We start from the raw sequence: 16,221 nt of genomic DNA on the forward strand, positions 1-16,221 counted from the left end.
AAGAGACAGGCAGTGAGCTGTTGACTGGGACACACCAAGAAACATATTTTAGGTATCCAGGAATTCTGAAGTCAAACACAAAATGAATGGGGATGTTTAAGCATGTCCCTGACAGACAGCAGCTAAGCAAGGGATTTCAGAATTACAGTTCTGGATTTTAGTAAATCCTGCTTTAAGCATTTAAGTCCTTTATTGGATCTTGCCCTAAACACCTCACTGCAGGTGCAAAATACATGGCTAAATGCCTAAATATACTGGCTACATAATTTGTTGTCCTTGGGTCGCTAGAAGACAGGTTTCTGAAAACCCTAGCATATAATGGATTATTTGTTTTTCTGAACCAGTATTACTATCATTAGAAACTGTAGTCTTAATACAATGAGAGAAATATGTAATATAATTACTGAAATGCCTACCAGCTATGATTAGTTCTACTCTATTGCTTGGTTTCAATTAATGTTGACCCTTAAAATGCATAGAACATACTGCAAGATTCAAACAATACGAAGTATTTAGTCCTGCATCCAAAGAAGTGCAGAAATTACCTGATAGTCCAATATGCTAAATCCAAGCCCCATACTCCCTTTCTCCAGCTCAATGTGCTGTATTTCTGTTTCCCACATTGCCAGAGATGAGCTTTGCACCTCTTCCATACTCTGACCCTCATCAGCTGTTTCCAAAGTTGTTCCCTCTGTGTCTGAAGAGCCAACGAATCCAAGTTCTATGTGACCCTGAGAAAAACAGTAAATGTTCATCAATAAAATGTAAACACTTGAGAATCTTTAGAGACAAAAACCTAATTACAAAAAAAAGATAAAACCTAAGCAATATCTCTAAACACAGAAGAAGTGCAAGCACTCAGGACATTTAACAAACACTGATAAACCTCACACAAAATTCAATTATCCTTCATAGCCAAGCTGCAAGTATATTAAACTACTCACAAAAAAAAATATTTACAAAATTCTGTCAAATGAAAATCTTCAAAAAATTTTTTTAGTATATGCATTAAAATATTGGGAAATATATGTTATTAAATATTATATCTAAAATATGCCTTCATTAAATGTAATCATACTGATAGTAGCCAGAATATTTAATAAAAGTAAAAACAAACAAATATGTACATACATATGTACACAGACTTTTCTTCACTTGGTTTCATAGAGAAGTTTAGAAACTATAAGGTGAATTTGGTGCCTTGCTCAGAACTCAGAGTTAACTGTTTCTCTTTTCATACAAATGCTACTGCTTTGTAAACTACACCCTAGGCCATTCCTACATGTTTAGTTCACCAGGCTGCCCAGAGCTGTGCACTTGCAAGTGAAAGAAGTGTCAGTCAAGGCAATCAAACGCTGCTATGTGCAATGCAAAGCCAGGTAGCAAAGTTCAAAACTAGATTAAATACATTCAGATTCTAAAGAACCCAAGGTCAATTTGCTATATTCCTATATCTTGCCTACAGAACAAGAAGCATAGTACTTAGAGAAAGCCCCACATCCTAGAATATTTTGCCTATGACCAGCCAGGATTCATATCCTCTGAGGGCCTAAAAATAGCATATAAACATTATTTGCTGTTTCCTATTAGACTGGCTCCAATTCCAAAAATATTAAAATATATTTCTAATCATATAGAAGAACTTAATATTTTTTTTCTCAAGGAAACTGTCATTTTCAGTGATTGTTTAAAGACAAAATACCTTTTCTGTGAGCTGAACTTCAGACAGGCTTAGACTCTCTAGTATTTCTGGTTGAGTAACAGGTGGAGCTACTGGACGACAGCACACCATTGTCACCTTAATAGGCAGCTCTTTCAAGATACTGACCACATCCTTGTGGTTTTCTCCAAGCAGAGAGATGTCATTCACCTCAATAAATAAAGAATACACACTGATTAGAACTAGAGTATATTTGAAGCACAATAACAAAAATGAGTAAAAAAAAACCCAAGCCAACCCCAACTCACTAATCACCTCATTAAAAAAAAGGTAAAATAAAAGCAACAAAAATCCCCATGCTAATAGACACCTCCAACCCTTAATTTCTACTCAATTTGGTTCTCAGTACCAAGATACATATTGAAATAAATGTATGTATGGTCTTTTAAAATGCATGACACTGCCCTACAAACACCATATACAACAAACTTTCATGTTTCTTGCATTAACATAAACCAAATTCACATCTTAATTCTAAAAGAATAATTTAGAAAAGTAATTAGATATTTAGTCCATTCACTGAGTTGGGATAATCCTATTAAATCTTAATACTTTCGCTACATATCTTCTTCGGTGACTGCCTTGGTTTCAGCTGGGATAGGATTAACTTATTCTCACTAGTTGCACAGTGGTGTGTTTTGGATTCAATTTTGGATTAAATAACACACCAATGTTTTGGCTGCTGCTAAGCTGAATCAAGGAGTTTTTGATGTTTCATGCTCTGCCTGTGAGGAGGTACAAAAAAGGAAAAAAGCTATGAAGGAACACAAAAGGGATAAATGACCCAAATTGGCCAAAGGGATATTCCACACTCAAGAGCGTCATGTCCCCAGTATATAACTGGGGAGTTAACTGGAAAGTGCACTGATCAGAGCTCAGGGACAGGGTCTGGCATTGGTCAGCAGGTGGTGAACACTTCCATTGTGCATCACTTGAAGATTTTTCTTCTTTCTACTAATATTTCTAATATTACTATTATTATTATTATTATACTTTGTTTCTATTATTAAACTGCCGTTATCTCAGCTTAAAAGGTCTTACTTTTGATTCTCCTCCTCATCCCAGCAGACTAGGGGTGAGCAGGGTAGGTGAGCAAGCGGCTGCATGGTGCTTACTGGCCAGCTGAGCTTAGACTATGCAAGAGACCTTGGACTACCAAAAAATCAGCTGCCAGCAGAGAAATGTATGTAAGCACATGTACTCACATAAATATATGTAAGTACATATGAAGTGACTACTCAACCACTAACTGGCATGCTGTAAGGCATACATCACTCCCATGGTCACAGCCTATGAGAAGAAACTTACTGCTCAAAAACCTTTCTAAATGCAGACTAAGAAAAAGCAGTACTTATTCTTACTTCTAGCAGTTCATCTCCACTGAACAGCTTGCCACTTCGTCCGACTGGCCCTTCAGGTAAGATAGATCTGATAAAATGATGACCCACTGTAGCTTCAAGGCTTATCCCTAACCCACTGCTTTCACTAAATTTGTTAACCACAGCCACCTAAAATAAGATGAAGAAATGGTTACATTTGTCATATTTACAGCCAGATCTGTTACTTTCCACTTCAATTTACATGCAATTAGGTCAAAATTCCAGAAGTGAGAAACCAGAAGTACTATCATGTAAAATGGGGAGTCAGGTAAAAAGTGACTCGTTGATCACCACTTTGCAATACACAAGTGGGAACTGCTTATGACAACAATGTATCTAATAATACATAGTTCTGCAGACACTACATCTGTGACATGTGATCTCCTAAAATGAGATACTACTTTTCTTCTGTATCTACAGTACATGTTCTATACATTATTTAGATCTTTACGTGAAATCATTTATTCAGTATGCAGAATGAGAATGAAGGTTCAAGTCCTAGCTAATGAAGTGAGCTTTGAAGTTCACATTAAATATTTTTTCTCTAAACACATTTATTCTCCTGTAACTAGAAAATAAGTGAAACAATGGTCAGGGGCACAGTAATCATCCAAGTCTCCTATGGTTTTGATAAAATACAGAAAAATACATATCTATATTCAAAATCTATAATTAGAATAATCTTCAAGATACTAAGGAGCATATGTGTTATTTTCATACATGAAGGAACAAATGCAATACAAACATATTTCTATCCATATGTTGTCAACATAATAGATTCACAGATGAAAGAGATGCATAATTAACAAGAGTAAACAAAATTTACCTACCACTATTTCATAATTCGAACCCATAATCCTCTGCCATTTTATCTTTGCAGCTGCTTCTTCTGTACAAGTTAGCTGGAAATCTAAAATTCATATTTAAGATTATTGTGACAAAAAATTTAAAAAACTAGTCAACTCCTACAACTGATAAAGTATATGGAACATGCACAACAACACAATCATTCCCATGATGCCAGAACTCTCCTAGATATGACTAAAAACTTGGCATGTTTAGTCTCACCAAGCTTGGGGTTACCACAGCAAAAACTCGCAAAGCAATATAAGGATTCTAATCGTGAAAAACTAACTGTGTATTTTGAAAGACATGAAGTTCAGTCAAATAGTTTGGTGGCTGGGAAAAAGACACATACTAGCCTCAGAGTTGAGTCAACTATTTGCAATTTTTCAAGATAACAGACACAAAGGAAATGAAAACGTTGTATTCAAGCCCTATGTTAAATCAGACTACATGTGTGCTGATCAGATTATTTTAGGGGGAGGGCTAAAATACTTAAAAATGCACACTGACCCTTTTGGACAGACCCTGTATTTTACAGAGAAGGTCCAAAACACACAATCTGGAGATCTTTTTTTTATTATTTTTAAAACCATGAGCACAACTGTGAAAGACCTTTCTGAAACTGTAAGCCCTAAAGGTCAGTAACAGAATGCAAAAGTCCAAGTTCTTTGCTTTTTTTAAAAAAATATTTTAATAGCAAAAGAACAGTAACAAACTTGGAAAGGAAGGAAGCGGGAGAAGTACAGTCATACAGTGACAGGCTAGGTAGAAAACTGTGGCAAATCTTAATTTGACTGAAGGTTTATTTGACTGTTTATTTTGACTGAAGGTTTAAAAAACAGAGAAATGCTTTCTTTCTGCTCATTTCCTCTTCATTCACATTGTCTAGGCTCTATGGCAGAAACCAATAAAAAGCAGTATTTGGATACAGCAGCCAGCAAACACAGCAAGTTTAACAGGATCCTACATACTCAAGGTCCATGGTCTAGGCTGTGTCTACAGGAAATATCAAAATAAACTCTTCAGAGTGAATGCTCATCACAAGCAAGGAGAAGAATCTTCATTACAAAGTTCTCAAAGTGATTTTTGTAAGAATAGAAAATGACTAGGAGCCTCAGACTGTGTTTTAAGTCTAGTCATTGCCCAGAGACATTACTAAATAAATATAAAGTCAGATGTTGCATTGTATTCAAAGAGGACAATACTTTCCCCAAAGCCAAGATACAGCAGTATCTGAAGGGAAGAAGTTAAAAAGAAATTCCTTTAGCTATCCAAGAAAATCAGAAAGCATGAGTTATGAAAAAATATATATCGCAGAACTTTTCAGTTCCTCCCTTTACTTCAGAAGCACAAAAAAGTTCCACAACAAGTTGACCCATCAAGTTATGTCTAAATCTGAAAAGCATATCATCACACAGGACTTCTGAAAATGCTGAACAGTGGTCTAGGAGATCAAGCAGGAAAAACATACACAGTAGAAAATAGGAATTTTGACAAAAAGTATGGGAAAATTTGGAGAGTATCAGTAAACCAGAACTGACTGAATTTTAGACATTACCAGAGAATACTAAATGAAATGTAAGCTCAAGAATTTGGGAAAAGAAAATTCATCAGAAGATGCAGAAGTGCTGGAATGTAGTTGCACAGCTGCAGACAACTGGAAAGATAACAGGGAATGGGAAAGAAACATTTTTTTTTCTAGGCTACACTAAGAGTAAATATGCAAAACTAGACTAGAGTTGAGCAAGTAGCCAAAGCTGCTTCATGTGATACCTTCAGCATATAATTATTTTCAGTCACATACAGTAGTCCTGTTCCGACAAAACTTACAATTAAGAGCCCATGATTAAATGTATGACTACTTTGACTTTCTAGTTCTGCCTCAGCTACAGAGCTTGCAGAAGATGGAAAGACACACAAAACACCTGATCTTTGTGTAAGCATATAGAAGGGCATTTTCACAGAATAAAATGTTAAACCTTGAGAACCTGTTTCCTGTTGTTTCATGTCATCTCCAATATTTACCACACTGGCACTGCAAGGCAGTGATGGGGATCCCTGTTCTGTTTCATTGTTATCTGAAAAAAAGAATAAATCTTTTCAGATATTTAGCTATTTTATATGTCATAATACTTATCAAGCTCACAGGTATACTCTGGGACACCAACTCTCTCCTTCACTGGACTTCAGAGTACTCATATTTGGCGAATGGAATCTGGCATCTGTGGCCCAAAAAAACATCACATTTCAAAGACATTGTCTTCTGTTAATGCATTGCCTTCTCCAGTGAGTTCATCCGACAAAAAAAAACCACCACAATCATCAGTACCTGCATTTCTATGAGTGACTAAAAATACATCTAAATATAACATTCTTTAACACTCTTGTATTAATTTCTTTTTTTTCCTTTGGGGAATTCAGAAAGCTGACATTGAAAACAAAAATGCTTCAGCCTTGGAGAGCTGCATACCTGGCACACTTTTGATACATAGGAAACCTATCTTACTACCAAATTCTGTTATGTCTGTTGTGACCTGTCAGATGTCTTGAATACTTGCTGGCTGGAGAAACAGCATCCTGAACACTGGCCTATACCTTTTGTTAATGGTGAGAGTGGGAGAATGAAATACAGGTAAGATACTACTGGCTCTTTGAAAATCTTGTGCAAGATGGAGATTAAGCCTCTGTTGACTACTTGTGACATATTTTCACTGACATCAAACTATAACACAAGCAGCTATTTTGTGCTTCCAGCCCCTGTGCAGATAGATAACTTTCATTCAAACACTGACTTTCAAGACACGGCACATATACTTAAATATGTGCAGAGTATGTAAGATAAAGTGCACTAATCTCAGCAGCAGCAGCAAAATTACTACTGGTCTTTGGCATCTGAACATTTTACACATGCATTGTCAATATCCTATCAGGCCCTAAATACAGGCTACTACTCTCATTCCTCTACCTTGTAACAAGCAAGAGTAAAAGGGGATGAGATTGATTATGCCCATCAACGAGGGCCTTGCTCTGATTGCTTTTGAATGCAGCTCTCACTCCTGAGTATGAATAAAACATTTGCTGCCTTCTTACCATTCAAAGATTTGCAGGATCAAAGGCTTGAAGCAATTCAGCCAGAAGTGCAATGCAGGAAAGAACTTTCAACACTCACTTTGAAAATGTAGCAAATAATACCACTGTGTCTAAAAGATTAATCAAACCACTGCAGACAAAACTCCACCCTCATGTACAGCAGCTACCCATTACCATCTGTAATGGCTACCCAGAATGAATCTGGCCCATTTTACTTACAGTTTGCAATTGAAAAGAAACATGCTTCAAGCCAACTTAACAGCAAAGCCAGTTTTAATTACCTTTGGCTGTGGTACTATCCCTTGTTTGGAATAATAAGTCCTGCTCAACAGGAGCACTGAAGTCTTCCTGGGGTGGAATACGATTTTCCTGTTTAAGACCTCTTCTGATCAAAGTTAGTCGAACCGTTTGTCCCGTGTGCCGCAAAACATCAACTGCTTGCTGGTTAGTAAAACCCTGAAGATTTGTTCCATCCACCTGCAGGATCAAGCAGCTTTTCAGCTCACCCACAGAGAAAAAGTTCAGGGCAAAACAATGCAGTGAGCTCTAAGCATTTGTTAGCCTAAGCAAAAAGCAAGTGGAGGGGCAAGAACAAAACCTATACAGTTTTACGCAATTGGATATGCTAAGCACACCCACTGGAGTAGCCCAGAGCTAGGTGACAACCAGCACCACAGCAAAGATGGGAGGAGCACCCACCATGGTGCAGCCAGGCAGATCTGCTCTGCAAGGTGGGAGAGGGTATAGCATGTGCTGTGCAGGGCATATTGTATAGCCTGTCACTCAGCCACTTCAGCCATCCCTACCTCTGAGGGATAATACTGGGTGAATAAACAACACAGCCATGGCTAGGAGTTCTGGAGAAACAACAAGGAGACACACATCGATTCACCAGGGCAGAAAGATCTACAGAGTGCAGTCGTTCTGAGGTCAGCTAAACTTAGATACAGAGAAGTCTACCAATGAACACCATGAATCCCAATTTACAAACAGAACACTGTTGCAAACAAGTAGACATTATCGCTAGTTCATCATTTTAAGAGTTTAAAGAATAAAATTTTGGCCTCCTCTGTTTGAAATTATTTTATTATCTCATTAACTTGAGTTTTTTTCTGAAATTCAAAACTTTGACATTTCTCAGTTCTATCCCATTACCCCTACCTAGCATCCACCATATTTTATTCTTCTTCTCCCTGCAAACTCCATTATATTCTATTATTTCTACATCTACCTCACAGTGCCTTAAATTTCTCAAATACTTCTTACAATACTATGCTCTGTGACTCCTATATTTGTTTCTGCCTATCGACACAATCTTCATTATTTTAAGTCCTCCTAAATGAAGAATAAATCTCCTGGACCCTTAGTCAATTTTTGTCCCTCTCTGAAATTCTTCTAAAGTAACTAAAAATCAGGGGTGACTACTTAATTTTGCCTCCACACTTAAACCATATTTAAAAACCATTTTTTATGCTTCAGTGTCTGGGATTACTCAAATAGTTTTCTCCTTCTGCAGCTGCAGTAGAAGAAGAAAACAAACTTTGGAATAATCCATTTTAGCCATTTGTATTCAGCATGCAAATAATTAGAAAAAATATATGTACTTCCACAAACAAACATGCAGGCACTTCTGGAGAGAGATCATAATCTGTTCTTAAGAGCTGTTTTCACACAAATGCAAGGACAGATTTATGAGAGACACAAAAATGCATTCCTTGCATTCAGGACCTGATTTCCGCCACAAAACCAACAGTTTATGGATGAAAATATGTTCTTATTTCTCTGAACACCTAAAACTTTTGGACACAACTTCCTAAAATAATTTTGAAAACAGTTGCCCAATTTGAATCAGACTTTGAAATTTCACACTTACCAACCTTGTACTGATAAGGAGGATATATAATGATATAGTCTCACATACAAGATTTTTTTTTTAAGAATTACAAGTTACATGCAGGTAGCATAATCAGAAAACTTGTGGTGAGATACTCTGTCAGGAAAGGACTCAGAACTGCAACACTGATCCTGAGTATTTTAAATAAGTACTTCATGAGCTTTTCTTTGCAACATAAAGAAGCAGAGTCTTGTAGACAAGCGATCTCAGTTCATCCCGCTTTTACTTACAGCTATAATTTGATCTCCCACATGGATTCTGCCATCATGTTCAACAGCACTGCCTTTTGTAATGCTTTTCACAAAGATACCAGAAGGTTCTGGGATAAAAAAAAAACCAGGGAAAATTAAATTAACTGATTTATTTAGAAACAATTTAAATAATGCAACTAAAGGCACCAATCAAAAAAGGGATAAAAAAGAAAAAATTCTCTAAGAAAGATAATAAAAGAATCATAAAGAAGGCAAAGATTTAGAAAAACATATATATTATTATCATCTTAAACAATGAGCCAGATTGTCTGTCTGCATTGGATCAGATTTAATTCAAAACCTTACAATGCCAAATACACAATTCCTGATGCAAAACAAGAAATATTCTTGATGCAAAACAAGAAATATTCTAACTTCATTTAATCTAAACATTGAAACCAGCATAGACAAAAAACATATTTCTGACTTTTGCGGATTTGGACAGAAAATTCAGCTGGAGTACACTAATCTGGTAATTTCTGAATTTTCTATGTACCTAATAACAGCTTTAAAAAAATGCACGTTTGGATTGCCATATTGATAAAATTATAAATGAACAGGAACACAACTTTTTAACTGCCGCTATCACTATTTGATAAAAAGGTTAAAAAGTTTTAAAAATTCAAACAGAACAACAAAATTAAACAAAAAAACACCCATCAAAAACATTTTAGTTACTTACTAGTTACTACTTTTGAATCAAAAGGAAAATAATACATAAAAAACACCTACAGAAGGGACATTTTACTAAAAGAAAACATTTCAAGAAAAACACACTTGCTTTGAAACAACTTCAACAGCTCAATAAAATACAAATATATGGAGTTCCTACATGCACATTTTGCAGAGCTTACATTAAATCAGGAAAAATAACATCATAAAAAGGCATGAAATCACTCTGATGGTCTCAGGTCTGTAACACTGGTATCAGAAATCTTAACAGCATCTACTTTTTCTCAACAAATGTTCTCAGTCTGTTAAATGAATATGCTTGATGTGAACATAATACACTACAAAATGTATTTTGAAAGCTGTCACACCCTTTGCAGACCTCAAGCTATCTTTTTACTGGCCCTCAATATGACAAAAGTTATAAAGAAGGAGGGTTAATGACTCAACTCAGCTTAGGAAAAATAAGATTACATATATACTCAAGTCACCTCATTGACAAGTCTCTCTATTTGTGTCAGGTTTTGGGTTTTTTTGGAGGGGGGGCAGGGGATTGGGGTGGGGATTTGTTGCCCAGGCTTTGTGCATAATTACATGGCTGGTCCTCCTAACTTCCAAGCATTCTTATATCCTGTAACAGCTGTAAGATAACATGACAAGTTATTTGTCACTTATAAAAAATACAGAAATGTTATTTGTTGTCCAGTAGCTTTATTGCTCCTTCTCTGACAGCCAAGTTCTTCCACAACTGTTATGCCACAAAATTGAGTTACCTAAGTAGTTCCTGAGACACGGATATTCTCTAACATAGCTACATGCAACACAATAATTTCAAACCGAAGACCAATGACACCCAAACACTAAATCAGTCAAGATGTGCTCTCAGATCTATACATGTTCTACATCTCAATTTGTCTTTTGAAATTCAACTGGAAGCTGCTAAAGAGTGGACTTTCATGAACTCTGACTGTCTTGTCCCATGGAAGTCCAGTTATCTCTCATCCAAAAAATTATAGCTAGAGCTGCCAAGAATATGGAATGTACCATAATCCATACATTTTTCAAACAACATACAAATCAAAGCAACAGCTCTTTGAGAAGTTTTATGACACATTCAAAAGACATCCCTTCCTAGCATTACTGAATTTGCCAAATTTCCCCTAAGGAAGCTTAAGAGAGTTCTGGATTATTTTTGTGAAAAATGTAGTGGAAATTACAAAGTAAAAATAAGCAACTGTCCATGAACATGTCTGCATTTATTTCTTTAAATAAACTTATTTATTGTCTGCCACAGCACACAGATGAAGAAATATTTATTACATCCAGAAGTCAGTAAAGAATTTGTGATGCACAAGCAGCATTATGCACATTGTTTAAAAATTAATAACAATCCCTAAAAACTACTCAGAATGTGTTGCCTTGTAAGAAGGCTACTTCTAACACAAAGGGCTCAAACTATTTTACCATTGCTTTTCAAAAACACGCAACTACGAGTTTAGACAAAAGTGAAGATAAAAAGAGATTTAAAAATACTGAGGTGTGATTTTTTAATAATATCAATTGCTTTTATTCTGAACATAATTTTTACAAAATTAAAACCATTCTTTCTCCTTTTCAAATTTCAAATATATTTTAAATGGTTAAGGGTTCTTTTACGAGAAGTTATATCAAAATTAAGTCATTGATGCACATATACCATAGTATGCAATAGACTGCATAATAAAGTGCAGGAATCAACAATTACCTGATGTCTTGTCTCCAATGTAACCAGCAATAGTTATTCCTAAGCCCTGGTTGTTTTTAGTGAGTTCAACATTGAATTTCTCTCCATCCTCAGAGCTATCAACAGAAGCATCATCCTAAAAAGAAAAGGGGGATTAGAAAGGAAGCTCTTTTCCTTTAAAGATTCACCACATTCTTTAATGTCAGTAACTCATAAATTAGATAAAACCACAAAAAAGGAAGTATGAAATTTGGTTCTGTTCTTATTTGCTGTTCATCTGTCAAGCAAGAGTAGGTAACATTCCTCACAGTAAAGCAATGCAGGGCAGGTCATGTCCTCCTTCACCCCACTGTTCTGGGATATTACTTTCAACCTATCAAATCATTATTTAATTAATAAAATGATTGGCAAAATTTGCCCAAATTGAACAATTCATTTCTTGTACCGCAAGTTACATATATATGTATATGAATATGTAGCTTGCCGATTTTCTGGGACCTCCTCAGAACTAGCTTTAGACTGCTGTGTTTTTAAAAAGAAGAAAAAAAACCAAATTGTATTTTCTATTCTACTTGTCTAAATTTCTGTTCATTAACTATAGGTGTCTTTTTAAAACTTGCTAATTTAAAATATGCTAAAAGATATCATGGGTCAGGCAATTATATTTTTTGCTTTTGAAAGGCTTAAAAATTTCATTTTAGCACATAACAATTATATTTCCAGCTAGCTAAATAACTACAATCTTCATTAATACCTGCTATAACTCTGAATTTCAGTACCAATGGATTTTGGGTCTATTTAATTACTTGTCATTAATGAAAGTGGAATATGTATTAAAATCCTATTTTAACAATGGGGGGTTGTATCAAAAGTTTTTATTCTGCCCCTTCTGCATGCCAAATAGCAGTTAATTTTTTTTTAAGTGGAAATATGGAAACCAGGCAGATATTAACTAAAGCCAGTTTGACTAGGTAAGCATGCGCCAAAAAAGATTTCAGGAGAGCTATGATGCAACTTCCCAACAGAATCTGACTTTAGCTCTTTATCCAAGCAACTCCACCAGAAACCAAACTGAACACAAGAAAAAAAATAAATTTCTAATGTATTAATCATCCCTCTCATTGATGATTAACTATTTAGGCCACAAATAATGCCACTAAAAAAAGATCCAATTCCTGTAGCCTCCTGAATTTATACAAGATAGACATCTGCAGGTAACATGAGAAGAAGTGCCCATTTTGCAAAGCCATTCTGGTCCCAATAATAGTTTTAAGAGCATCATGAAGACTTCACCTACATCGCATCTGATAGGAAGAAACTAAAAATCAAGCTGTTTGAATCATCATCTTCACTCCAGACCCAAATCAATGAGTTTTGCATGACTGCTAACAGGGGTGCTCCTTCCAAGAACGTGACTTTGCATACGCAGGAGCAGTTTAAAAACAGCCTGCCTCCTGCCAAGAAAGAAGTGCCAGGAAAAAGGTTTTGAAAAGTATGAAAATTGGGAAGGTGGCAAAAACCTCAAATTGTGCCCCTTTGCTATTTTGTCAATATTAGAAATCACGTATATTCTGCAGCTGCAGATAGATCTTTAAACATTGCATCATATAACCTCAAAAAGGCAAATACTGCAGAAATAATGCACAGATTAAATTATCAAATTCAGCTTTTATTTTGAGAGATGCATTTCAGACAAGTAATACTAGCGCTAAATATTAATCTCTTTATCTAAAATGCAGAAAGATTTTACATCTCTGGGCTGTAAAGACACAAAAGTACTAGTTTGTTTCTTATCTTTGATGGTCAGAAATCTCAATGTTAAAATTAACTTTCTTTGCCTTATAGCCACAAAACAAGGGATGAATATATGTTAATTTTTCACAGATATTACTACAATGGACAGAGACAAAAGGATGGTAACACCATCTAAATTGTAACATAATATTCATGCATAAATTGCAAGGACTTCTCTTCATATGTGACTTGACTCAAATCTACATTGGAACTGAAGAAAATGTCCAGAAAAACAACAGGAAAAAGTAAAACAAAAAATTCTATCTAAGGATAGGCTCAAAAGCAACAAACCTTTTCTTCTCTCATTAATTTACTTGAAATATTTACATTTAAATGTATCTGGTCATAGCAATATGTAGCAAAACAGTACTGTTTCTGAATCCCATGAAACCAGACTTTGTTACAAACATGCAAATTACCTATTTTGTAGAGGTTTTGAGCTGACAAGTCATGATAATATTTACAGCATTTTTTAAGTGGCTGACACTTGTAGAGGAGTAAAGATTCAAAGTACAATCATCAGCAGGGGAGTAAGGGCAGCAGCTGGCCTACTTTTTTTAGAAAATATCTAGCAAATGACCAGTGACAGATGATGTAGGAAAGGATTAGCATCTGTGTGCTGCTTGGCACAGGGAGAAAAGTTCTGATGAACAGATGAAATTATATGGAAAAAAGGCAGACAGAGAAATGCTAAAGACTGAGCTAGCTCAGTCCTGAAGAAAAGACTGCGTTGCTTCAGTTGTCCCAATGTAATAACATACCCTTACAAGCAACTCAGAACAAGTTGTTAATCAGATTATACTTATTGAAGTCCTAAACCTTAATCCCAAAAGTCTTCAAGAATACAGTTCCTTGCACTGTGGACTCATTACATTTAAATTCTCCCAGAATTGCGCTACTAGGGAAGAAAATCCTAGCTTCTGAAAACATTAACACAAAAGACATTCGAAGAGCAGTTAAAAAGAAAGGAAGTTTGCAATGGGTTACATATGTTCATTGCTGCTTACCTGTTTCTCTGGTGTAGAGGTGGGTACTGGTGTTCCTGGAGGAACTGCGGGTAGAAGGGGTTCCTCAACAGGACCTCTTGCAATTACCAATTTCACTCTATTTCCACACTGCCTTAGAACTTGTGCCACCTGCTCACTGCTCATTCCAGCTAGGTCTGTATCACCAATTTTCAAGATGTGATCTCCACTACACAGTCTTCCATGCTGAAGGAAAAATAATGATGAAAAAATGCCATTTCTCCCATGTACTATTCAACTAGAAAAATAGCACATAGCTTTAGTCACTTCTGACAGATGAATCAGCTGACTTTTTGGATGCCAAGTCAATATCCTGATAACACGGAGAAGAAAAGAAGGCTGCCTAATGGCACACAAGGTTTATTAGGAATTTCCCCAGAGATATCCAGGAGATCCTTTGTCAAGACACCATCCAAGCACAGAGAAAAAAATGTGCTTAGCTACAAAAAATGTGCTACAGCTACCAGCTCCTACTGGTATTTAACAATTGCATGTAGATTGCAGAACTTTGGGTTCCATTTTCAAGCACACATCCAAAAAACAGAATACAAATGCCTATTCAGGTTTGCACTGATACTTAAAAGGTACTACTAGTAGTAACAGGATTAACCATGACTTCAAAATAAAATTCATTTCTCTCTTCCTGTGATCCAGCTATATAAACTGATTTACACTTGTTTATTCTCTTACTGATTAACCTTTAATTAATAAAAAAGCTTCATATGAATTTAGAATATATGATGAGTGTTAAAAAGACAAGTTTGTAAAAGGAACCTATCTACCTGTTCAGGGTAAGGAGGACAGCAGTAAATGCTGTCCATGCCCCTCCAGGCCCTGTTATCAGGCCACTACTACTATTGTTGGAAGACTGACCAGTCTCTGTGCCTACTCAATCCTTAACCATCATAAATGCAGCCCAAGGTACCTGTCCAATGGACAAGCTTGAAATGAGGTGTGATAACCAAATTCAATTCACATGACCCCTTCAGGCAAGAGCAGAGCCCGTGTCTTGAAGCAGACACACGAAGCCACATACCTGCTACAAACTTCAGTAAGCTCAGCAGAGAAAAGCAGATGCTCTTAGCTATTAGGGCACAGAAAGTCAATCTTTGGAATCCTCACCACCCCTGATTACAACCTCGTATACTCGTGAAAGTACACTCGTGAAAGAATTAAGACTGTAAATGCACACAACATTTATAATGTTACTAGATTTGAAAATGCAATTTAGAACCTAATTAATCTTTAGATTTCAAATGCAGACTCCTGCATTAAAGCCACTTTTATAGAGGAAAATTTTCCATGATTACTGTTTCTTTTTCTTCATTTATTTGGATAAAAGCTACTACTATTTGATCTGATCATAAAAGTAATGAGTAACTTCATACCTTACTGAACACCTTACTGAACAGTAACAGAGAGGTAGGTTGAACTTACCTGATCAGCCACCCCTCCCGGAAGGATGGTTTTAACAATCACGCCAGTTGACTTTCCTCCCACTATCCCAAATCCCAGACCTGAGCCATCATTGACCAACTCTATGGTCTCCACATGCTGCCAGTGAACCTAAAAGGAATAAATAAAAGCTTGCAAATGATTAAAAACATAGCATCATAGAATAGTTCAGGTGTAAAAAGGCCTTTACAATTATCAAGTCAAACTATTAATACATATATAGGAATTTGCAGCATATTTTCTCTTATTTCTTGAGTATGTTTTTAATAATGGAAAGTTGGAGGAAGATTTACATATAATACCTTTTTAACATTTACTATTAGGTGTGATATTATATAATATTTAATCAGTAAATAACTAATTCTATAACAGGTG

The 16,221-nt window shown here is 35.8% G+C and overlaps 1 protein-coding gene across 21 annotated transcripts in view; it reads right to left on the reverse strand.

Moving 5' to 3' along the window:
- MPDZ (multiple PDZ domain crumbs cell polarity complex component) overlaps nucleotides 1-16,221 on the reverse strand; it is a 95,102-nt gene that overhangs the window by 56,696 nt on the left and 22,185 nt on the right. For 18 of the 21 annotated variants that reach the window (XM_064735078.1, XM_064735086.1, XM_064735094.1 and 15 more), the window contains 10 exons: nucleotides 15,829-15,957; nucleotides 14,374-14,577; nucleotides 11,594-11,708; nucleotides 9,160-9,248; nucleotides 7,317-7,512; nucleotides 5,925-6,023; nucleotides 3,930-4,009; nucleotides 3,082-3,228; nucleotides 1,703-1,870; nucleotides 546-731 (listed from right to left, as the gene is read on the reverse strand). In XM_064735078.1, coding sequence (XP_064591148.1) covers nucleotides 546-731; nucleotides 1,703-1,870; nucleotides 3,082-3,228; nucleotides 3,930-4,009; nucleotides 5,925-6,023; nucleotides 7,317-7,512; nucleotides 9,160-9,248; nucleotides 11,594-11,708; nucleotides 14,374-14,577; nucleotides 15,829-15,957 — 1,413 coding nt within the window. The remainder of the gene's footprint in view (nucleotides 1-545; nucleotides 732-1,702; nucleotides 1,871-3,081; nucleotides 3,229-3,929; nucleotides 4,010-5,924; nucleotides 6,024-7,316; nucleotides 7,513-9,159; nucleotides 9,249-11,593; nucleotides 11,709-14,373; nucleotides 14,578-15,828; nucleotides 15,958-16,221) is intronic. The other 3 variants (XM_064735096.1, XM_064735095.1, XM_064735082.1) reach the window with 1 other exon arrangement.

Source organism: Zonotrichia leucophrys, chromosome Z, assembly GCF_028769735.1.
Source record: "Zonotrichia leucophrys gambelii isolate GWCS_2022_RI chromosome Z, RI_Zleu_2.0, whole genome shotgun sequence".
NCBI lineage: Eukaryota > Metazoa > Chordata > Aves > Passeriformes > Passerellidae > Zonotrichia > Zonotrichia leucophrys.